The 25339-nt window shown below is 35.8% G+C and overlaps 1 protein-coding gene across 5 annotated transcripts in view; it reads left to right on the top strand.

Moving 5' to 3' along the window:
• The window catches only part of ST18 (ST18 C2H2C-type zinc finger transcription factor), a 169282-nt gene that overhangs the window by 71136 nt on the left and 72807 nt on the right, over positions 1-25339 (top strand). For 4 of the 5 annotated variants that reach the window (XM_051612693.1, XM_051612699.1, XM_051612700.1 and 1 more), the window contains one exon: positions 22651-22757. In XM_051612693.1, the coding sequence (XP_051468653.1) occupies positions 22651-22757 (107 nt within the window). Of the gene's footprint in view, positions 1-22650; positions 22758-25339 lie in introns of those variants that run through there. The other variant, XM_051612702.1, reaches the window with a different exon arrangement.

Below are 25339 nucleotides of genomic sequence, written 5' to 3'. Positions count from 1 at the left end.
AACGGAAGACTTTGACATCATGAGATTTTATTCTTGAGACTTCTAATATAATTTGTCTTTGAAAGCTGAGCGGGAGAGGGCGTATTTTGTTTGCCTTTTTCCTTTTTGCAGTTTTCTACTAAGTAGAAACTTTGGTTAAATTACAGTTTAGTTTCTTCCAAGATGTATAAATAGGGACCTTTGTGATGGAAAGGAAATGTAAAGTCTCCTGGTCTTCAGTTATTGTTTCACAGGGAAGAAAACCGAATATAAAAAGGAGCTGTCCATGGTACTGCAGCTGATTATTTGTTCCTATTTCTGTACAGAATTTTTTGTTAATCAAGAGTTCACAAAGCTGCCACAATTTGCTACTGTTCCCACTCCCCCCCCTCCCAGTAGATAAACTTTGTATTGAAGTTCACTGAAAGAAAAAAAAAAAAAGTCCATTAAAAACATGTTTCAGGAACGTCGTGCTTCTGTGAGTAGCAAATACAAGATCGGATCAAAATAACTTTCACAAATCGCTTGTTTTAAGTAAATTTTTACATTAAGGTTTTTGCCAAAGTTACAGACAGTAAAACTTTTCCAGTCTAAGTTAATCTTTGAGTATAACACAAGTGGTTTCTATGGTAGTTCTGCAATGTAAACAAAACAAACAAACAAAAAAGCCCTCAGATCACAATCTTGCATTACTTGATTGCTTTTGAAATGAATTCTTGTCCTTATGTGACCTGAAATGTGTTGTTACAAAGCTATAGAAACCCAAACGATCATATTTGTTTGATATGAAATGAAAAAAAAATTGTTAAATAGAAAGTTTAACATCATGAAATTCAAAATCCCAAGCGGTATATAAACATTAAAAGAAACTTTGGACTGCTAATCCTAGGAAATGAGTTTTATGGATTGAATTCAACAAGGCTTCAGAAATGGTTCCATCTGCTGCCTAGCAGCTGGTGAAAGGATAAATTTAATTCATTAATTCATTTGGAAAAAAGGATCCAAGTAGTAAAGTCTTCATTGCTCATAATGCACATAGGTGGAAATCAAAACTGAAATTAGGTCCAGTTATCATCTTTGATAATGAGAAACATTTTCTTTCTTATTGTTATAATGATCTTGATCAGGCAGTTGACAGTACATTGACTATGTGCTGTTAAGAGATATTTTTATGTCTCAGAAAGTTGAGACAGTTCTAAAAGCATAACTCCTCTTCTGGGAGGAACACCCCTACTTAAGGAGTTACAGATTATGTAGGTTTAAAAACTGAAATGTTTCACTGAAACAATATTGCCGTCTTTCTATGAATACTTGCAACTTCTTTCTTATTAAGTGACTTCAAGAATACAAAATAAGGTACTGTTAAAATTAGAAAAAAAACACATTTGTAGTTATGTCACAGCAGTAGCCTCAAAACAGTTTGTCAAATGTAAAGAGTGTATTACTTTCCTTTACTTTTGTATTAGAGTCACAAGCTTAATTTTTTCTTTACTGTCTTCAGACGTTTTGCTTTCATAAGAAGTGCTAGAAACTTGACCAAGAGTAAGAGGGGAAGATATAAGCTAAGGACCAAAAAGGGGCAATGGTTGAAATATCCAGAGTTTTAAAAGTAAAATTAATTGGGAAAATGCTTCAATAATAACCTGACATTTAACTTTGAGACACAAAGTTACCCAAATTACCACAACGTCCAGGTACAGATATTGTTTAAGTGGTTGCCTCTACTTCTTTTAATCTAAGTGACATGCAGTGAGTACAAGTTACCTAAGGCTTTCAAACCATGAGATGGTCAAGTGGCAAGGGCTCTTATTCACCTTGTACCAGGCACGCAGAAAAACGTGCACCTCATTACTTGCTGAGGGATCCGCAAGACTGATGAACCTGTTGTTCTGAAGCCAGTTAAATATCTGCCAATGCCTATTTTCAATGTTTCTGCTTGAGATGGTGATTTCATGAATGATATTTGGCTTTTCCTGTTTCCTCTATAGCCCATAGCTCACTGTGGTGGGTTTGTTGGATTTACTATAAAGGTTCTGTTCGCACCCTGTGGGTTGGGTTAAGAATTAGGATTTATGCATTTACTTCTACTGTTGCATTGTTTATACAGCTTTGGTTTAGTTTTGATCCCTTTTTTTTTTGCCTTTGAGGCTCTTCCACAGTGTCAGCTGCTGACTGATAGTAGGAGAACGGCCTCGTGGTGTGAATGAAAGGGACCTAGCGGTTGGTAAACAGAGATAAGGAATAAATAGAGCACAGGCAAAAGGAGATAGTTCTGTGGGAGCCCAGATTGCCGCCAGTCTGTTCAAGTGAGATGCAGTGCCTGTCCTTTTCCCAGATTAAATTAGTGTGCGAAATCTCCAGTGACCTCCTCCCCTTCTCCCCACACTCTTTAGCCAAGCTGAACAGCCTCTGCTGTAAAGTATTCATTTTATCCAGGGACAAGTTGGACAATAGAACTCTCCCTGTTACTTATGGACAGCTGTCGTGATTCATAGGGCTTTTCAGCATTTCATTTTTCATGAGAGTTAAAAAGGTTTTACCTTGTAACTGACGAGAGGTTAGAAATGCAAAAAAGCCAGCCCTGAGGTTGCCTGTAGTAAGGAAGTTAATAAATAAACATCACCCCCCCCACACACACACACACACATATCCCCTCCCCAGTGTGTGAAAGGCTGTGTATTTTGTTAGTGCTGCTCTTCTTATTTAAAGGGGTTTAATTGTGATAACATGATTACATTGAAGCATGAACTGCATGGAGAAATTAACAAGCAGAGACACAGTGATATGCAGGGCCCCCAAGGTTCCCTAAATTAAAGGTGACCAGTGCAAACCCAGTGATTACACTTTTCCCTTCTTTGCCCTTGCTTTTACCTATATCTCCTATCACTTTATTACCTGTAAATAACTCCCAGGAAAGAGTAAACCCTCATGAGATACCTCTGTGGTCCCGTATTTTTTTTTAGTGATTTACTGCAAATATATTCAGCATTTTGACTGATTAAATAGACCTTCGGCAACCTTGAGGGTCACTGTGTAGAGTATGTACATAGAAAATGCATCAGCCCATTGTACCCTGGCAGCTAATGAGATTGGTCGTTAAGTAAATGACACAAAGCCTACAAAAAAAGCTTAGCAGCTCACTAGAGTATCACAGAGTGTCCCTGCACACCACACAACGACACAAACAGTGGACTAACCTAGCCCACCCCTGCTTTATTCTACATCACTGCTTCCCTGATGTCAGCGTGAGAGGCAGAACAAAGGCTAAAAGGCACACGGTAAGTCAGTCTGACAATTATGCCCTAGGGAGAAAGTAGAGCAAATCTTAGCCTAACCATGGGGTTGAAAGTCCGTTTCTAGACAAGTAGGTCATAATGAAGGGATTTTTCCCCCCCCTCCGTCACTTCATGAAGGGGAGAAAAATGTCTCTGGAATCACGGTTGGGTTTGTTTCTTGTTTGTTTCCTTTTCTCTTTCTGTCTGATGTGCCGGCTTACAAAAGTTTCTGGAATTCCTAAAGTAAGGTGAAACAGTGTGTTTTTTGGAGATTGTAATTATAGTGTAATGAAAGATATATTCTTTGTAAGAAATGGCACACAATAAGCACTGACTCAGATGTACATTAACATCTGATGAACTTTACAGACAGAAAGTTTCTTTTTACTTCTCTCTAAAAATCTGCTGAAATTGTTTTATATGTATGAATAGACATTTCAATCCACTAGGCAGCTACTTATTTCCCTAAATACCTGGTACAGTTTTCACGATTTGCAGATATGCAGATATAAATGAAGTTGTTAGTATAATTTTGAGATGTTTTTTTAAAACAGATTTTTGCTTGATGTCTCTCTCAGCATTGTCTTCCATGTGAACTGAAATTAGAGTTTAAGATTGCTACCAAACAGTTACACAGTTGCTATCTATTTTCTTTGCACAGTAGCAAAATATTCAGCTGATATTTTAGCCTAATAGGTGCCTGCCTGTGTGTCCAATGATAAAATCTTTTCTAGCAGTGTTTCAGTGTAGTATCTCAGGTCTCTCTGTTTTGCTGAAAAATGGCAACAGGAAGTTGCCAGAAAGTCTTGTTTGCATTGCTAAAATGTTTCTGTCTGCTTTGCACTTCGGAAGCTCAGGGGATGGTAGGTTCAAAACAACATGATATTATCCACCCCTTAAAAGCCACTGAAAATCAGATGTTCTAAGAATGCTTTCTCAGATACAGACAGTTAAAGAAGTGGGGTTTAGGTATCAGCCTGCATTACTGAGGTTTTTTTGGGTTTTTTGTTTTGTTTTGTAAGAGTTATTTGATTAGGGAAAACACTTGTCAATATATGTGTATTTACACGTGTCACGATAAAGGGTCACTTAAAACTCTTCATAGGTCACAGAAGTCAGTCCACCACAATGTCGGTTGCCCAGGGACGTATTTTTTTACTGTATGGGCAACTGAAGTATTATCACAGATTAAAGAAATTAAGATAAAATGTGATATTTTAATATATGCCTGTGGTGATTCCTTGCAAATGTGCATGTGTGCATGCATCTATATGAATCTGCATGTGTGTATTTATATTAAAAGTACATAAGCAAAAAACAATGTTCACCTATATAGTATCTCAGTTTCTTGAAATGAAATGTAAGTTATGTTTGCTTTTGCATTTCTCATTCTTTACAACTTAAGAAATTTAATGAGGAAGTAAACAAACTCAACTAAAATTTTGTATTAAATTTTATTTTCCATATTTTCAAGGTGTCTTCATTTTAGCAATACATTTTCCTCAGTAAATATGACATCAGAAGCCAAGTTTAGTTTCTCAGTGAAGTCCTATAATTCATACCTATTTTCTAGACCAGCAGAGATTTAGTAAGCTGCAGTGTTACGACAGAGTTTTGCTTCAAACTTTGCTAATTGATACTAAGTTTTCATTTCATTTTAACAGGTAAGATTTGAGGATATTTTATGTAGGTGCACCACCACAGTTTTTAAAAATAAGTAGATCCCTAACACACAGTCATTATGTTTTTTTACATGCCTATGTGAGTGAGAGTAAAGGGCATTTGATATTTCAAGAAGCATCATGTTAATGAATAAGTTCAGCTGTCCTTTAGCCTATTAAATGTTGAAAGTGATTTCATAGGCTTAATGCACATGCAGCACTGCTACAAAAAAACATACTGCTACTGTAATCTCACAGGTTGAGTCACAGTAGTTTTGGTAGCTTTTCAGAACTTCTTTATTTTTTCTCTTGTCCGTCGTATCTTTGGTACATCTAAGAGAAAAGGCAAAAAACCCTTGATTTCTGATAATTAATGTTGTTCATCTGGTCTCACTAATAAACTGTGTAACACCAGGTTTTTAGAAAACACCTTTCAAAAAACTTTTTGGACCTTACAATCCAGTATAAGACCTTTCTGCTCAATTCCACGACACACCAAAATCAGTTGTGCATGTGGATCTGAAAAACTTTATGGCATTACACAGTTTATTTGCATAATTATGTTTTTTTTTTTTTTTCATGCTTATAGGTTTTTAAGCCAGTAATATCTGATATTTCTGACCAACAAGTATCTCCAAGGTCAGTCACAGACAAACCTCCTGAAGGCCTGTCACTGTCACTCCAAAATAAAACATATTGAATAACTTGCAGACTAAACTTTATTTACTACTACATCCATATCTATTTGGATCTTTTAGACCAAAATCTAAATGTTACTGAACTCATTAATTTTGGAAGTATACTACAAGTATACCTGCAGTTTATGTGCTCATAGTTATGGATTATTAAAAACTAAATTTTAATTCTCTTGAATCACTTTAGACTCAAGATACTGTTTAATTAGTGATAAAAAGATTTTCTTTCTCATAACTTTTACTACTTGCATAAGATCTCTTTGAAGGAGAATTATTGTTTTTTTATGTTCACGAACACTTCTAATAGTACTAGCAACTTTTGTCTTTCAAAATGACAGATTTCTGATTCAAAGAAGGTGCTAACCTAACAGTAAAAGTTACTTTATAATAAAAAGAGGTGAACACTTACAAAATCATTTTATACTCAGGAGTGATTCCACTGAAGTGAGGTTGATGGCTGCCTTCCATACAGTAAAGCAGGTGTGTAAATGTTTTGAAGATGAGGAGTTTATTGATTTGCTTAATAGATTCAGGTAACATTTGCTAGCACATTTTTGAGGTTTGGCTTCATATGTGAACTTTTCCCTCTATTAAGGAAGTTTGGTTAAAAGGATCTTGCTTTTCATCTATAAAGACATGTATTTGAACTCTGCTCCATGAGATATTAGATGAAAAACAATAATGCATTACAACTTTTCCAAGATACCACTTCATGTGTGCATTGGAGATCTCCATTTCTTCTTAACAGTGCTTCTTCAGGTGATACTAATAGACACTAGGTCAGTTGCCTAAATCTCAGAAGAAAAACTGACACCTTCACTATGCCCCCCATCCCCCAACTTAGAGCACATGTACAGCAGCTGGATTGGCACGACAAAGTAGAAATGGCTCCAAAGGCACCGTAATGGACTATCAGGTCAATAATCCTTATGCTAAGAAAGATTTACATGATACAGAGTAATGGCTCTGTCATTTCTGCAGTAAAAATCCACTTTTTAATGAACATCAAAATATTGTTGTGCATTCTTCACATCAAAGATATTATGGTAGTTACAAAACCCAACACATTTACTTTCTTGAAACCAACGTTGATGTTTAAATGTTTCAATCAAATAAATATAAAAATATTGTAGGTAGGAAGCTACAGTATTCTGAACTGAGACTTCTTTTGAAAATGTACTTATTACTGTTCTCAAATATTTCTTCCTTACTGTATCAGGACAGCATAGAAAATTTCCATCATGTCTTCAGACAGCATTTTTATGATGCAGCCCAGAAATAGATGTGTCTTAGGGGGGCTTTTGTTTGTTTTGTTTAATTTTTCTACTGTGTGATTTTATCACACTTCAGGTAGAAGTTTGACACAATCTTGATCTTGTTATAAAAGTAAGTTTGAAAGTAAGCACAAGTTGTAGAAATTGAAGGCTATTATTGTTGTATTAATTTATTTTTAATAATTAATTACATTTATTGTGATTTAAAAGTCCCGTAGAACATTTAATCATTTCCCACATTTCAGAAAAAAAAAAAAAAAATATTTTCTTCACGATCACTGTGATTAACTCAGCCTCCATACAAGTTATGAAGCATCACCAAATCCTAAACAGAAAGAACTACCATAGTGATACAAATGAAGAGACTGAGTACACATGACATTTTCATTGTATCTCTAACATTTTATAACATTAAACACCATTTTGAAGTATGGGTCTGATGGGAATAATCCTATATATAAGCATTAGACATTTAGTGAACAAAGTGCAACTGAGCACATAAATCATTCTAAATAACATTGCCACTTGGTCAAAAAGAAACATATTCAAGGCTCAAGTGTATGGTCAAGCTACTTTATGGAGAGCATTCCCATTATTTTTGTGAGAAACAGTACTGTCTACGAAAAGGGTTAAAGAAAATGCATTCTGTTGCATCTGCTTACTAAATCCCTTACTTTAGTAGAAATTCAAATTTTGTAAAGATTATTCGTTTTATTGATGCATATAATTATAATCACAAGCCATCTGCTGATTTGGCAGGCATGGTTAAAATTCTCTAACTCTCATAACCTTTCAAGTACAGTGCCCTTGGGACTCTATTTCACTTTTATATTTTGGAAAACATGTAGGGACAAACAAGAGAGGTCATCTGCAGAAAGTCAGACCTGTAAAACATTAAAAGAATAAAGATCATTATGATTTCTCTTGTTTTAGTAGAAAAAAAAAAAAGTATTTTTTATTTCTGACTTCAGGAGGGATTATGCTGGTTTCCATCATGTACTTTGGGAATTTGAATTTTTTCTAGGGATTAAAGCTCTTTCCTAGCACTCCTGGGATCTGGGTTCCAAGTCTAAACTAAAAGAACAAATATTGTTCAGTTTGGTTGTCACAGGTGAATTAAATATATTTGACCTTGGCCTTAATTTTTCTTTTTACACAATTCCCACTACATTTCTCTTTGAATTCTTTTAACACTTTTTTTTTAATTTTTTTTTAATTTTTATTTGGTCATACTGAATTTCACAGAGAAACGCCTGTCCCATACTTAGCTTTTCCCATGAAGCTCAAAAGAACAGTTTAGTGCTCTCTACATACACAAAAGCCTAAAACGAGTGGTTAACATTCTTTTCCCTAGTCCTTCAGATATGCATGCCTGTGTTTATATTAGCCTACCACGGACTGGTGGTTAAGCACAGTTACAAATGTCTGGGTTTTTTGCCTGTGAGAAGTCTTGTACTACATTTTTTTATGTTCTTCACCATGTTTAGCTGAGCTATTTTGTTCTTTCTTTGTTGTTGTGTTACCTGTGGTGTTACTCTGCATCTTCTAGTAGCAAACACCCACAAGGCAAAAAAAAATTATTAATTCTAGGAGAAGTGCTCAACGTCTTAATACAAAAATGTTCGCATTACATCAGGTTGTAGGACATTGTCAATGCCTTGAGTTAGGATAAAGGGTGTTTTAGAGAGAAAATACATGAAGATGGAAAAACTTGGTGCAGAATGGGCTAGTCCAGTGGCTTCCTCATAGTAGCAGAAGGCAAAGAAAATATTCCCTTAACAGAATTGTCTTCCTTAATGCTCTATTGACAGGTATCTCGCAGGAACAAAATATGCAACTGCCACTTCTGTTTAATTAGTGTATCTGAAGGCCTGTATGCAGCATGCATGCTGCTTTACTCCTTTTGGAGGTTTGATTCTCACCCCACACCCTCATTATGACAAGCAGGAGGGAAATGCACATGTTTGAAAGTGTCTTCACAGCTGAAACTAGGGAAACGGGCCGAGAGTAGCTCTGGTTTATTTCACAACCAATTAAGTATGACATCTGTTGAAACTCAGGAAATAAGTCTCCCTTCCCCCTGTTCATATACCTACTTTAGCTGCCAGTCTTTTGTTTGGATATGTTGAATTTTACTCACAAGACTTTTTTTTTTGTTAGAGTAAATACACAAAATAAATATAACAAGACTTTTTTTTTTTTTTTATCTAGGTTTTACTGAGTGCATGTGAAAAAGCCCTGCTTCACACTCACAAATCAAGGAAATGATTGTGTCAATAATTCTTTGTATAAACACTCACCTTACATGCTGAAAAAAAAGGGCATGTTTGTAGCAGGCAGTGTAGGCACAATAACATTTTCATTTTTGAAAATCTGGCTCATGTTGTTGGCTCTCAAAGGCCAGCAAAAGTTGCTAGAAGGAATTCAGATTTTAATGTATTTAATTTTATAGTTAAAAACTTGGCACTGAGTAGAAGTCACTAAATAGAACAGGGCAAGTGGTGTTATGTATGGTTAAAACAAACAAACAGAATAATTAAATGCAGAGCCACTTTTATTGATGACATCAAGTTTCTCAGGTATAAAATAATTAATAATAAACCAAGGAAGAAACATGGATAAGCTTGAACAGCAAACTTAAACTCTTAAGAAAACAACTGTATTTAGATAATAATAGCTCAAACTGAGGGAGACTTCCCATTCATCAGACATCAATCCATGTGATGTGTTTGCTTGTTAGGAAAACTTCTGCTCCTTCATAAAATATTGCCCAATACAAACATTAAAAAGATGGCATTTCAGTCCATACCAACTGTTAAAGTTCACTTTACCTCCGTTGTGCTTAGAACTCAAAGATCTTTATTCTTCTATATCTAGATAAAGAAATATTTGCCATATCATGCTGACCTTTTCCTTTTTCTGCCTCTTGACAGTGGATTCTCCTGTCACTCTGAAGCCACACTGCTCATATCAAAGCTGTGCCTAACTCTCCTTCTCTTTAATTTACACCATGCACTTGTGCTCTCTTATATTTGTTCATCAGCTTCATTTTGTTTGCCAGTTCTTTCCTACAAGGACTGGCACTGCCTTCATTTCTGGAGGATGATTTCTTACTTTATTACTCTTGCTTTTTCATCCCTATTTTAAAATACAGCTCAGAGCCACATTGCATACATGTTACTGGAGATGTAAGAGGCTTCTCAGCAATTGGAATAGGTTCCTTGGTTTGGGATCCTTTGGTACACCATGTGCACAGTGAAAGTGTCTAGACCTGAGTGAGTGATCCAGATTCCTGTTAAAGTCAGTGGAAAGAAAAACATTTCTTGGATGCCATTCATCTCACCCTGAAGTAAATGTATGAAATAAATAAGATCACATCTAAAAGGTGGCAGAAATGCCTGCAGGTTGCCTACAGGCTGCACAGAGAACATGGGAAGCCAGCAGTTTCTACCTCCGAAATATTTATCTGTATTTTAGGCACACAAAATTATGGAAGTGAATCCTGTCTTTCTGGTCCAGCCTACAATCTGGTCTTGATTTCTTCTTATATCTTGCCTCCACATAAATATTCTATATCTCACAATTTCATACAAGACAGTGACGTGATAACATGGTATGCCTAAGACCACATTTTCCAGTGATGAAATTTGGTATGTGTTCAGATATCAATGGAGAGCAGAATAGCAAAACTGAATATTGTTGTGCAACTCAGAGGACCAAATTTTGCCTATGAAATGTGATATTTACAAAAGGGAAGGGGGAAATTCCCTGCCTTTCTGTTAGAAACCATTGTATTTCCTCTCAGAAAAGAGTTTCTCTTCTCAAAACTAATTCTTAAAAAAAATAAAAAATGGGCTGTAAAGGTTTAACAACATCCATTCTTTTCAAAATACAGTAGAGATTTCACCATTAAACCAGCTGGAAATGTTAAACACTGCTGATAGAAGCATTTCCAGGCTCAGCTCCATATTTTCTCTCTCTCATTGTTCACTACTTGGACTCCGTAGGCACTTCTAGAGGTGCCTCTGTGATTTCTCTCTCACCTCAAGCTTTCAAGACTCTGTATTTCAAGCTTCAAGGTAATAGAAGGATAGATTAGATGACAGTTTTGCAGTATTTCTGTGAGTGATTGTAGTGACTCAATGTTTCTTATGCTATCGTAAAAACTACAAACTAGCTTTCCATCCAAAATTCCAGTTACTGTGCATATGTTGCATATATTTCAAGTATTTTTTCTATGTTTGAAGAGATTTGATTACATAAATTTTTATTTGTAGAGTACTATTTATCATATCCGTGGCTTTATCACATAGGTGTGGATTTTTTTAAAACAAGTCTTCACCTTGAAAACATTTAGGGACAGGTTCTCAAAGTTTTTTTTTCAAATTGAGGCAGAGTACTTACACTGAATTTCTAAGTGGGCAACTCAGAATTCTTTTGGGGACCAGAGCTGGATGTAGCTCCAATAAGCTGTGTTAACCCTTACATAGTGGATGATCCCTATGGAACAGCATGTGTTTATGCACTAGCCTAATCTATACCATGGGAAGTACAGGTTGGTCTTGGAAGCAGGGAGCCATAGCTAGGTATCTGACAGTCCTTTGACTTTTCATACTCTTTCCCTGAGGTGAGGATAGCCACACTAGTGACCCCTGCTGTAAGATTACACTTAGCTTGATCTAATTTTTGTTACAATGATCTTTAAGAAGAGTTAGCAACTATGTGCCTCCAGTAGCACTTCCACAGATAAGACTCAAAGTCAATGAAAATCATTAAGTTCATTATAGTGGAAACTGACACAGTTCAATAGACATATTCCTTTAGACTGGTTTATCATTTATCCTTTAATCTGCTCAGATATGATATTTTCAGAGTTTTCTTCCCCACCATCAACATTTTAGTGGCTGTCATTAAAAAGTATCTTCTTAAATATTCCCAACTCATTTTGAATAGTGTGAGAGAATAAATAGTTCTAGCCCTGAACGCTTTGGGCCCAATGTTATTTATAGCAACATTAGTAATACCACTTATTTTTATTGTTATTAATGTGAATAATATGCTACTATTTTGCAATCATAGGGAGTAATACTATAATATTGCAGAAGTCCAAGTTGCTTTCAGCCAATGAGTGCCAGCCAACTTGTTTCAAAAAACAAGTTCAGCATTGTGGATGCTCTGCAGGTCATACAGCTTGCTCCCCTATTTATTTTGGAGGGTTTGGTATTTATTTGTAGTTCCCTGTTTTTTAGATGTACAAATTGCATGGCTATTTTTATGATATTTATAAGTAAAGAAGTCAAGTGGACATAGTATGGAAGATAAAATGATTTTTTGCCCTAAATTTTTCAGAGGCACCATTTTCTAAGTAGTCTTCCTCCTGAACCCTCAAGAGGAATCCAGACAGTAGGACCATCATCAACCCAATAGGCTATTTAGAAAAGCTGTCTTCAAACATCCTAGCTGCTTCAGTGTACAGCATGAAATGTACTTCTAACAGTAAGGTTAGAAGCTAGTAAGCCCTTTTACTGACAGAGTTCGAGTTAAGCAGACTACATCCCAGGAAAGCATGTTAATCAGTCTAAGACTTAGGTTTTCCTATTCACCAAATGAAGAGGACTTGTTCCCCATTTTCCTGCCTGAGGATGAAGAAAGCATCTTGAGAAGTCAGGGAAAGACAAGCCGGTAACATGTGAAGACTTTTGAGGAGAAGAATGACCATGCTATCGCTGAGGATTTATTTTTTTTAGCATTAAGGGTGAGCGAGATACAGTGTGTTGGAAGAAGGAATAATCTCTTGAGAAGAGGGAAAATCTGAGATGAAACGGGCATTACATAATAACTGTTTTCCATGGCCTGACCTGAGTGATCAGAGGTTTCTGTGAATCATTAAGTGCAGTTAATGCACCTTCAGGAAATTCACTTTAACATAAAATTCCAAAATCAAGCAGGAGAACTGCTTCTAATAGAGCAATGAATAAATATCTGCCTTTTAAAAGAATATAACCACACAGCTCACATTTTCTCGATGCTCAGTGTCTGAAGTTGTCAGTACAGGTTGTACAACTTAAGGTGCCTGAAAGAAAGAAGAGGTTCATTACAGTCATGTTCAAAGGAAATGTTCATTTCCCAGATGACTATTTGAGTGATCCCTGGAAATCCTATGGCGGTTTTGGCTTGATGTCTTCAAAAGCAAATTTGTATTGTTATGAGCTGCCAGTTCTGCAAGTTTAACCTAGACCTGTAAAGCTGAAGTCTCTTCCTCCATCATCATATTCAGAAGAATAGATTCATGCCTTAGATTTTCTCAAGTACCATTATCTGATGTTACAGCTAGTAAGGAATTCAACCTCTAATAACCTTCATGAACTGGCCTGTTTCAGATATAAGTGCAGGTAGTTGAGCTTATTGTCATGTAATATGTTCTCTGTGGTGTCCCTTTGGTGTGTGTTGAAAATTTACTTGCTCTGTTAACACCCATAGATCTGACCCCAAGGAAATCTGCTCAGATCAGGTTAGTCTCTGTATGGACAATTTTAGCCTAGAATCATGTTTTGAAGACAGTGCCAGCTTAAAGTCCTGCTGTAAGTTATATGAAAAGGAAACATTTTTTTATCTTTGACCCAAACAGGAGTTGAGCTCTTTCACAGTGCCCATCTTTAGCCTTAGTCTTCATAGCCTCTCATGACAAAGCTGGAATAACAACCAGCTAGGTTATTCCTAGGTTGACTAACTAGGTGCTTGTTGCTGCCACAGAGCTTATTTTCTTACTTCTTAAGTAAGAGCTTACGTGCTCTTACTTTCTTGACAATAACAGCAAATTAGGTATGAGTCCCTTCCCTGTCATTAAAGTTAGCCTTTCCTAATACCCCCCAAGTTCTATACAGGCCTTAAAAAGGACATATAAAAGTGACATATAAAAGTGACACGTGGATCACTCCTGATCTTACACAGCTATAAAGAACACATCCTGTTCACCCTAGCTAGAAAATTATCTGTCCTATTTACTTGCTATTGAATTACATTCTAGAATAATGTAAAAACATTAACAGGTTACGGAAAGCCTTAAATCATTGTCTCATTAGAGCTTGCCATACAGATAATACAAACTCTTTCCTTAAGTGCATTAATTTTTGCACTAGTATCTGTTCTACTGCTTAAAACAGTATTTTATAAAGAAGTTTTCTAGTTCATAGATGAACAAATAAACACTCAGCTAAGACAAGCTAGATAGGTACACAGATCTAATCCTCCTTATATAAACTACTATGCAATATTACAAAAAAAAAGTTAATTTTTGTTAGTTTTCATGTCCGTAGTTTTCTAGTCTTGTTGATTAATTCAATAAACTTGAGAACACAGTGTTGGCCTGAAAAATAAAGTTGTTTATATGCAAAGGGACATGGGAATGGAAGGAGTTTTACCTTTTTTTTTTTTTTTAAACTGCTTTGCAAATTCTTTGCACAGCAAACTGCACCAATATGTAAACAGGGCTCTAACTACTGTGTTTGTCCACAGCTAGAGCTACAGATGAACACAGTGTAGTTGTGTGATGACAGGAACAGCTGACTCATTAGTAGAGAGCAGTGAAAGGTAATTAACCCTGGGAAAAGTACAGCTGCCATGCGAGCTGTTCCTTTCTGTAGGATCTGATTAGAAATTAGTGTTAAACCACTGATTCTTTAAAAAAATGTCATTGATAATTCACTTTCTCTCTCAGGTGTGGCCCCTAAAAGGGACCTGGGATAGAACTAGTGTACAAAAGGTCTTCTATCTAAAAAGGCCTTTTCTGAGAGAAGTGAACACCTGTTTGGCTGCTTCTGGAGTTTTCTTAACCATGAATGTTATTTCAGTTTGAATGTTGTGAGGACACCTTCCAGGTCTATGGGCAGTGCAGAGAGTACATTCTCAAAATGATTTAAGGTAGAACATTGTTGGTTGCTGTAAGGGTATCTGTAGTGAGGCTGTTGATTTAAAAATCACAGCTACTACTTCTTGTATCAGGACATAGTTCTGATGTAAAATGATGCAGACTTCTTCAAAGGAAAACAAAAATCTGTCTCCTGGGGTACAAAACATATGAAAAAAGGACTACCCCCTAAGCACGAAAGCCACCCCCCAGCCCACCTCCTTCCTGCACACATCTTGGTGTTTGAAGTGCCAGCAGAAGTGGCAGAACCTGTGATTTAATGTGACATCTAGACAAACCAGCCTATTAAATATATATTCAGACATCTGATGGAGGCCTACTTATGAAGAAAGACATAACTATCAATAAAATAGCAAAATTTCATTAATGTGCCACTGGAATTTCTAAACTACTGTTGATTATACCCAAAACAGTTTTTAATCATCTTACTTTCTCAGATCTTCTAGCCAGGACTGTATCTTTGTATACCTGTGTGATTAATACTGAGTGTATATGACTGCTTCCACATGCAAATGACATGTATTACTGAGGTCCCATGAGCATGTTCTGCTTGTTTTTAAACAGAGCCAGGATTACACTAGGAAGCATGTAGGAAAGCTGTGGTTAAAGTGGTAAAGTTTGTAAGACAATGTCTGTCCCACTCTAGAATCACAAAAGGCCCTGAAAAGAAAATTTGAACTGGCATTAGTGGTGCCACTGGCCTCTTAGCTTAACTTTGAACAAACTGAACACCTTTTTCCCTGCTCCAGACACGTGATCCAAATGTTTGCAAAGTTAAATCTTTTTGGATAAGAGGTCCATCCCTGTGATAATTTTACATGTTAATTTTGTTGTCTGACAAATAATAGTAATTTTTTTTTTTTTTCTAAATTATTTTCAAGGTAATATTTTTGTTCTTGGTTTGTTTCCCCTGTGCTCTTCAGTGTGTTCTCAGGATCTTCAGGACAATGCAGTAGCGCAAGTGAGCCCCATTATCTTTAACAGTTAGGGTCATTACAAGTCTTTTAGATGGTGGCAGACTATACTTCTCATGGCACTCTTGAAGTTAATGAACATATGTGATTTGCACGTTGAGGGAAGGCACACTTCTTCCCTTTATGTGACTTTCCCTTTCTTGGGACGTCTGTCATGCTTAATGAAGAGAGCTTGTTGCTCAGAAAGGGGAGGATGAATGCACAGGGTATTGGAATGGTAAATATATTTCCTTTTGTATAAATATTTTGCTTTTTTAGGTTCATTGTTCCATCTGACTCTCTGTCAGGAAATGGTCAGTGAGTTAATTAATGATGGGGTTTTGTCCAGCATAAAAATTGTGATGTCCTAATTCTGATTATTAAATCAGTCCCAAAAAATTTGGCTGGAACAATCAGAAACCAGAGGGAAGGAGTATAGTAGCCTCACTTAAACCTGCAAGTATTTTAGAAGTGACTACTTTTACTGAATCTAATCAGCTCCAGAACATTTTTAGAAGTCAATGCAACCATAACAGCACCCCCATAAAATTGCCTTTCAAAACCATTGATCCTAACCAGCTGGTTGGAAACCATGTAACAGAACAAGGACTGTATCAGCAGTGACTAAACACATTGCATGTAGCAATACCATAGCCAGACCAGAATCTTCCCAATGTTGAAGGAGGCTGTAACAGAGTAGTTAGAACAACACCATTTCACTGGTCTTAGTTATAATGATCTGTGTCCTCAGGCATCTCCCGCTGGCCTCAATCCTGCAACTGCTAAACACCCCTTTGATGAGCAGAGGATGAGCAGAGGATGGTCATCTCTTGCTGAAGTCAGTAGCAGTCCCCCCACACAGCACCTCACTGCAGAGATGACTCCATGCTGGAAAAGTCACCTAGGCTGAAAAAGAGTAAACATGTTTTAAAAGAAAACAAACCCTGTGTTCCAGAGTCAATGACGCATGCTCTTTGAACTTTCTTTTAAAATTGCTCTGAAATCATAAGGTTGTTATGGTGTGGTTTTACTCAAAATAATGCATATTATTGTAACACAAGCCTTGAAGTTAAGTGGCTACCATAATGAAACATAGTTACCATAGTTACCTCAGGAGAACAGAGAATAACTTTTAGTTCTTTTGAAGCCATGAATTAGTTTAAAAGAGGAAAAGGAATAAACAAGTATATAGAAGTTTATTATTCAGTGTTTCATGCTTCATCAACTCTAAAAAATAAAAACTCTTCCTAGACCAGGACATTAACGTTTTCCAGCTGAAATCTATAATTGCCCGTCAGCAAACACAAAATCATATTTCAGCTCTTCAGTATGTCTGTTTCTATGCTTTTTTCCTGAATCAGAGAAGAAACAGATTTTTCTGAAGTTCTACCTTCAGCATTTTGTTAATACTTTGCATTTTAAAGCATCTGGGTTGCTAAAAAAAAATATGTCCTAAAGGTAATAATAATACATTACTTAAACACAACTCATGAAGTCTATGTTCTAGCTCTATTATTCATTATAAACACTATCTTAAGGCTGATGAGAGGGAAATGAAAATTTATCATAGTGAAGATGTCTTCTAGGATCAGCTTCATTGTTTTTTCAGTTTAGCATTGAGATGTGCTCTATCCCTCAAGTGTTAATGGAGGTCACTGCTGTTGCTCTCCTTTACTATGTCAAAGCAAAGGAGTTCCTACATACTTGAGTACTGAGGAACAAAATTACGTTCTTTCTAGTATATCACCTTCAGCTTATGAGCCTCTACAGCAGCAGTGATTAACAGGACTTTTACAAAGTTTCTGTGTAGTTACAAGGACAGCTTCAATCTTCTGTCATTTTTTTGCATTAGCTATGATTATGCTTTTACCACCAAAATGCATTTATTTTAAAGGTAACAATACAGACTCAGAGAATAGCTTATGTTTCATCTATATTTATCAGCACTCACTGTACATTTGTGTCTTCATTACCAGGAAATATTAAGGGACATTGTGCCATCTATTCCTGTTTACAGTTTATTATGCAGAGATAGGAAACACTTAGCATGTAAAATGAATGTAGAAATTATTCCTGGATAGAAACACGGACATTTCCCACTCGTTGGCTCTTTCTCCTCCATCACCGGATCAGAGTGTAATTGTCAGTAATCAGGCCTGCTTGCTGCTGATAAAACCACTCTGAATGCTAGCAGCCTTCTTTGTGTGATGACTCAATTATTCCAGAAGTGCCTCATCAAATCTGCCCCATCAGCTGGGCTAATAAATAAGGAGAAGAAACTGGCCCCCCAAAGCAAATTATAAATCCATTTGCATTAACCATTTCGCTGGTCCATGATCTAGGCAGAAATAAGCATGGCAGATTGTGTTAAGCTTATTTGAATATGTTTATAATGTTTACAGCATGCAACCTTTTTTTTTTTTTCTTTTTTTTTTTTTTTCTTTTTCCACAAGGTGTTGGAATTATTGGTCATGAATAGCATCTAAATGCAGTTATGTTAATTACAGCAAAGCCTCAGGCATCTTTGAGGGATAGTTTATTGCTTAAATCAGGTGAAAGTTAAACCCTTCTGCTAGGCGAAATATGATCTTGCACGTGGCATTGGAATGAATTCCCTGTTTAAAAGAGGATGAGTCCAAGGGATGTGTTTTACAGGTACTGGAAGTACAACTGCCTGTGTTACCAGGCAGCCTTGCACAGGTAATATGACCTTATGCTTATTTCAGGGTAGAACTAAGTGAGATAAAGTTTAGCCATATAGTTGGAAAAGACAATGCAGTAGTTGAAGCAGCAATAATCCTATTTAATTTCAACTCTGTGCTTAATAAAAAAAAGTGCAAAGAGGAGTACTCTGAAGAAAATTCCTTTCTGAAGCTCAAATTATATAAAAATATATATATATTTCCAAATAGACTCCTTCACATTTCCAAGACTGCTCATGTGTACTGTACTGAGGGTGTTAAAGTGACGTATCAGATGGTCAAGAAAAAGTAATTTGTTTACTCATGTGCTGAACATTACACATGTACTTAAAGGTCTCACTGAGGACACCCATAATTTTGTGCAGCATTTAAGATATAATGTTACATACTTCAGCCTGTGCAGGATAAAGAACTGCCTGCAGTTGAGAGCTCAATGCATCTTCATTAATTTGCATTGGAAACTTTTTTTCACCTATTTTTTTTCTCAAATACTAAACACGTTGCATTATTTTTTTCAAGAAAGAGAAATCACTGTCACTGTAGAAACACAAAATAATTATCAGGGATCATAATGATGAGCATATTGGATTTTGTTTCCTTACTTGTTATGTCCATCCTAAGTTAACAAATCACAAACTGTTGTGATAATTTGTTTTTGTATTTGCAATGTATCAACTGTTGATGTGGTAAATGAGAGAAAATCAAATTCATCTGTTGGAAATTAAATCCATTTTTCTCAAAAAGTTATGTGGGTCTTTTACAGATGTACAGCTTTGTGTATTGCAATTCTGACAGAGAAAACAACCTCAGACTTCTGGTGAGATAATTTTTTACTGTAGAACATGTCTTTTCACATTGTTAAATCCTCAGGAACTGTTTAGTACTCTGACCTGAATGAGTGGACTTTTACCTATAGTCAATGGGTCAACAAGAATGATTGTTTGAAGGGATTTGTCACATGCGTCTAATGTTGAGGATCAGGGCACAAACGGTGATTCACGTCAGTATCCTGGTATGACTCATGGATCTCAGTAGGATGACACTTCAGAGTCACTACAAAATCATGTTACACTGGAAATGGCTATAAACCGAAGAATGAATTGCAAAGGTTCCAGGTGACTTCACTGAACCATTACATTGGCAAATCAAGCAACTAATTTATTCCATCTTTGTGGGTTTATAAAGTTTATTATTCCGGTTGAACTGAGGTGCTGGTTGAAAAGGGGGAAGGTTTCCTTTGTGGGCAGGAAAACTTCTCCTTCAGGATTAAAATATGCTGTTCAGGCATACAAGGAGTCGAAGTGTATGTAGGCATAATTTGCTGATTGTAAATCCTTTTGAATTCTTTACTAAAACAGACAAATGAGTTCATGTAAGTTATGAATAGATTGAGCCAAGTGAAGATAAGTGTGTACTGAAGAGGAGTGATCCCACCAAAGGACCTTGGTTGAAAAATGAGTGAATTAGTTCTACCAGATTTCCAATAACAATGTTCTTATAATCAAAGTCGCCAGTAACCTAGATAGGTTTTTTTATAGGCTCTTGAGGATTTTAATTTTTCCAGTTGGCATTGCAGACTTTTATCTGCACTTCTTGCAATGCCTACAAATTTGCCCCATGATTAGTCATAAATTAATTCATGTAATATACTGCAATGAAGTGTTTCTCAATAACTTCTTAAATATACCTTGATGCTCCTGTGAAATCAGCACTAACTTTTGTTTGCTTCCTGACGTATCAGATCCCAGCACTTATGCTGGAAAGCAGCCACTCATAGTTTATATTTCTTTAGGGGTATGTCACATCCCATGACACAGCATAATCCTACACTCCCTGCTTATAACATGACAGATGCATGTTGTTGTGTTCAGCTTTTTATGAAACACCATATCTTCCAATGTGGGTACTCACCCACGAATCAGTTGTATGGCAGCCAGCACCCTGTTATGTGAAAGAAATAGAAAACAGCACATTTAAAATTATTAGCCAGTAACTTCTGTTGTAACTAAACAGAGGAGATCAGGTTTTGTGCTGTGTATAAAGTCTTGCTTTTGTCCTACTACAGCACTTCTGCTTTACAAAGATAGCTGATGACGTAGCACATGAGGCAGATGGGAGTGAAATAGCAAACGGCACTGTTGTATGTAGTTTTCCAGTACAACTTCAAAACCTCCTCCCCAAAAGCCCCAACCCAGTTCAGACTCCTGTTCTTAAAAGGAGGATTTTCAATGTATTATCTGATTATGTAAAGTTAAATGTGGAAAGTTTTGTGTATTTTCCTGTCCTTTGTGCACTTTTCCAAGTGGATCTCAGCTGTGCTGTCTTAACTCTTGGTCCCTCAGGATGAGAGAGACAGCAGATGGGGTTAGGGCAGAGGGCTGATGCTTCTGACAGCAAACGGCCTGGTAGTTGAGTGGAAGCTGTGAGCGTCAGGAAGCTCCTATTCCCCAGAGACCCAACTAACCACTAAAGAAAGTTGAAAATGAGCCCTTTGAGAAACGCTATTAAAAGTAGTAAAAAATTGCAATTGTGCAGATGATGTGCTGCTGTGTGGTTATTCGGATGCTAATGAGTTTGACATTAGGGAACTCAAAGGGTTTACAGCTACTCCCTTATGTGATTTAGTTCTTTATTGGCAATCTTTGAGAAAATAAATGAAAAATATATTGCTAATAAATACACAACATGATAAGACTCTAGACAAAAAACTGCTAAGTTTTAGGCTTTAGAAAGAGCTTTGTTCATCGTTGTAGCTATTCTCAGAGATCTCTTCTTTTAGGTTATAGTGTTTTGAGCAAAGAGTAAGAGGCAGGTAGAAAGCATTAAGGCTCCTTTTGTTGTATGTTTTGGGGTTTTTTTGTGGGTTTTTTGTTTGTTTGTTTTTAGTTTTTTGGTTGTGTTTTTTTCCCCATAGATGTTGAAATAGAATATCCAAGAATGAGGCCTTTGAGAATAAACATCATCTTTCCCCAACAGCATATTGGCTAGAAAAGGGCTTTAAAAATCTTTTTGCTGCTGGGCTGTTTTGTTCTGGGTTTTCTCCCTGCTTTATCATCTTGCATCTGTTGTCTGTTTTTCTATTTGATAAAAGCTTACTTACTTTAATTAAAAGTTATTGATGGGATGCAACTAATATTCTATCTATTGGGACTCAAGCAGAAATTAATCATGCTATAAAGTATGTCTTGCTTGAGAATCTGTCTAGAATGAACTCTTCTGATTTCAGAAATACGTCATTACAAAATTTACTGACAAAAGTTCATCACCTATCCTAAAATTTCATCTTCAAGTTCCAAAGGTTTATCTGCAAATTTTGGCGTATTTGGAATACGTTGAATCAATAGATCTATTTTACTAAATACACTAGATATTTGAAAAGAACCTCAGAAATTGCAAGTGATGGTAAAATTTTTACGTTTCGGTCACTACTGGCAGGAGTGATGCTAAAATAAAGCCTGACCATAATCAATGCTCATGGACAGATTTTCCCAGTTTTAAGGGTTCAAAGAGTTTGGGTATTTGTTTTTTCTGAATACAAGGCCCTCAGTATTGTACACTCAGTTATAAACTTCTGCAACTTTTTTTTCCTCACTGTTACTGTTGATTTGCAGGAGTTTTCACACAGAAAGGAATAAAAACGGAGCATGGAGAAATGTCAAGGATTTCCTTCAATTTGATTATGGTGGGAACACTGTCAGTCTGCCAAACTTTTAACACTGATATTCAAAATTAGAAAAAAAATAGTCTGAGGGTTTTTCTGTTATTGTAAAGTGTTTTTGAATGCTTCTCATTGATTTCATATTATGTAGTGTACTGTCCTACTCAAATTGGTTCTGATGCAATAAAAAACATTTGAGTAAGGATTATTAAATATAGAAACATGAATTTTTGTCTGCACAAGAAGAAAAACTTTTCTTAGAGCAGATCCCATTCATAATCTGTTGGAAAGGGTATTAACAATATACAAAAGTACCATAACAAAATAAAAATGTATATTCTTTCTGCCTTGTAGAAGCACCATTGATGTCTCCATATCACATCTTTGAAAACCAGCACAAGAAAACAATGCACCTAGATTATTTGCCCATTTTCTTTAAAGAATGTCCTGTTTAATCTACTTTTTATTTAGTATAGCTGTGATTTTATTTATTTTTGTTGTTGTTGTGTTTGTTTTTTTTTTTCAGAGAATGAATTTCGGGATCATCTGGTAGATCAGGCAAGATATCTTGAGTTGAGAGACAAATTTAGTCCTTTGGAATCTGCACGTATATTCACCTGGAAACAATCAAAGGTGGGATAATTTATACACAAAATTAATTTGAGTCAAAATATGTATCTCTGTGTTAGTACTAGAACACTGTGGTTTCATGTATAGCATCTTGTGCACTATGAGTGTTTTTCTCACGTAACATCTGCTCTTTTAAGAACACAAGTCTTCGATAGTCAGATATAGCAATATTGAACAATAGAAAAAGATATAAATCTTTGTAAATACCTAGAAATTTGAGTTTTAAAGTTTCATAACTACACATTTTAGCATTACATACTGTGAAGAACACAACTATCTTTGAATCTATATGACTCTGGGAGTAGAGAATGTGTTTTATAATGCACTGCTTAAATTTAATCTGTGAGGGACAGTATATTTGTGATTTTTTTTTTAAATGCTTTTTGAGGTTTTTTAACTATATATCAATTGGGTGGAATAAAAACATGTATATTCATAAAAGACCTCAAGGTGTCAAAGCATTATTTTATTTTTGAATATTGACACTTTCTTTCTTCCAAAAAAATTATATTTTGCACATAGTAGTCCAGGAAGTAATGACAAGCATTGAACTACATAAAAAATAAAAATCTAGGGAAAAAAAGCCTTCAGAAATTAGGATCGCTTACCAGCTTTTGTTAAGCTGCATTTCAGTGCAGTAGACTATATAATTTTTCTCTAAATTTTAAAAGCTAGCAGTTGCCCCTAAATTTCACAAAGCTGTGACTCTGCCCTCTAAAGCCTTGGTAAAGCAGACTAATAGAAATACTTGGCACACTTTGGTTACCTAAGGGAATAATAGAACTATTTGCTGTAGTCGTTTGGCAAAAGGACATAAACATATGGCTTTGGTTTATATTCAGCACTGCCAGTTGTGCAAAGTTGCATGGATGAAGTATACAACAGCAGTGACAACTCAGAAATCAGAAGTGAGGATCCAAATAAATCATCCTCATTACAAAGCTATTCAAAGGTTTACTTTGTCGCTGCATATTTTCAAGTAGTGATTTCAATATGAAAAATATTTACTTCTCAAAAATACATATACCATTTAACCACACTATAAAATGCCAAATCGTTGATAATTTCTTTGTGTTATAAACATCCTTTAAAGTTTACATTCAATAGGCGTACTTACTTGGTTTTATTTCTGAGAAACTAATACATCTGAACAAATAATTTCCATGTTATTCAGCTTTCTCCCAGAGAAATCAGAAATAACATTGTGTAAACTAAAACAAAAGTTTAAAAAATAAAGATGAGATGGTGATTAAAAATAATCACATCACAGAACAAGGCGTATTTTCAGTAATAGTCTTTAAGAACACCTACTTTCTAAATATTTTTTCTCTTTCCTGGCCATCAATATATTTTTAAAAATAAAGAAGAAGAACATGAAACTTTAACCATTGTGCTAGCAATGTTGGGTAAAATTTTGTCTTTGGATTTTGGATATTTTTACTGTCAGCAATCAGAATATAAAAGCTTTGCCTTGAAGTTTCTGTGTGTAAACTTTGCCATTAACACTTCATATTAAAAAGAGGGTGTGGTAGAGTGACAGAAAGGTGCAGTCAGTGCACATAGACACACGAGCAGCCAAACAGTTCTCTGTACTTCTGGACAGACTATAGGAAGCCTTCCTGCTTTCAGATTTATTTTAAAAAGTCTTTTTTGTTATGACATCATTATCCTTTTGTGTCTTAGATTCTTAAATGAGTTGTTGAAATGAAGCACTAAAATATGAGTACCAAAAGGACTGAAAAGGTTGCTCTGAGTGTATTATTTATTGTAGGCAGAGGCACACACAGTGTCATGTCACCTTGGGCCACAGTGCAGCACAGATGTGTTTGTAGCACTTAGCACTGTCTGGCTTCAACTTTGAAGTCTGTGGCTTGTGTTTGAAACTTGAGGATAGATTTGTGTGCTTTAAAAATGAAGTTGCTTTTTTTTGTTTGCTTGGGTTTTTTTTCCTGGCTAAATTCATTAGTCTAGTGACAGATGTAGCTGTTGCTGCTGTGCAGACTGAAGTAATTTATAAATAAAAAATAATAGGGAAAAGCTATCATATTTGTACAAAGCTTACAATAGAAATTAGAAAGTGCGTAGCTCTTGCATTAGCTCTTTCCAGGTGGTGCATTAACATTTTTACCTGTCAGCAGCATTGGCTTTCCCAAGTTCTAGTTTATTTCACAGTAATGTGCTGTGAATCTTACCAAGACAATAATATCCATTTAGTTTCTAAAATTCGGAATTAAAATTTGCAAGTAAACTGAAATAGTTATCATTTTTATTGTTATTATTACCATATATTTCACATGTCCTATTTTCAGCTGTTAGTCATATTCTTGGATGCCATTATAGCAGTATATGCACATGTGCACAGATAGGCTCCAGGCACACAAAAAAAGCAAACTCAGAGCCAAATCCTGAGTCTTTCACTCAGGGAAGTATTTCCAGGTGCCACTCTCAAGGCCACTCACTGCAGTGTGATGGTACAAACAGAAGCAGTAACATTTACTTTCTGTAGCCAGGAACTCTGAAATAGTTTTCTCAGAAAGTATGATTGCTGCTGTTCCAATGGTAAGTTCATCTGGAGAAACATAAAT

The sequence above is a fragment of the Apus apus genome, chromosome 2 (genome assembly GCF_020740795.1).
Source record: "Apus apus isolate bApuApu2 chromosome 2, bApuApu2.pri.cur, whole genome shotgun sequence".
Classification (NCBI taxonomy): Eukaryota; Metazoa; Chordata; class Aves; order Apodiformes; family Apodidae; genus Apus; species Apus apus.
Note: the sequence above shows the minus strand (reverse complement) of the source record. Positions and strands in the feature narration are given on the sequence as shown.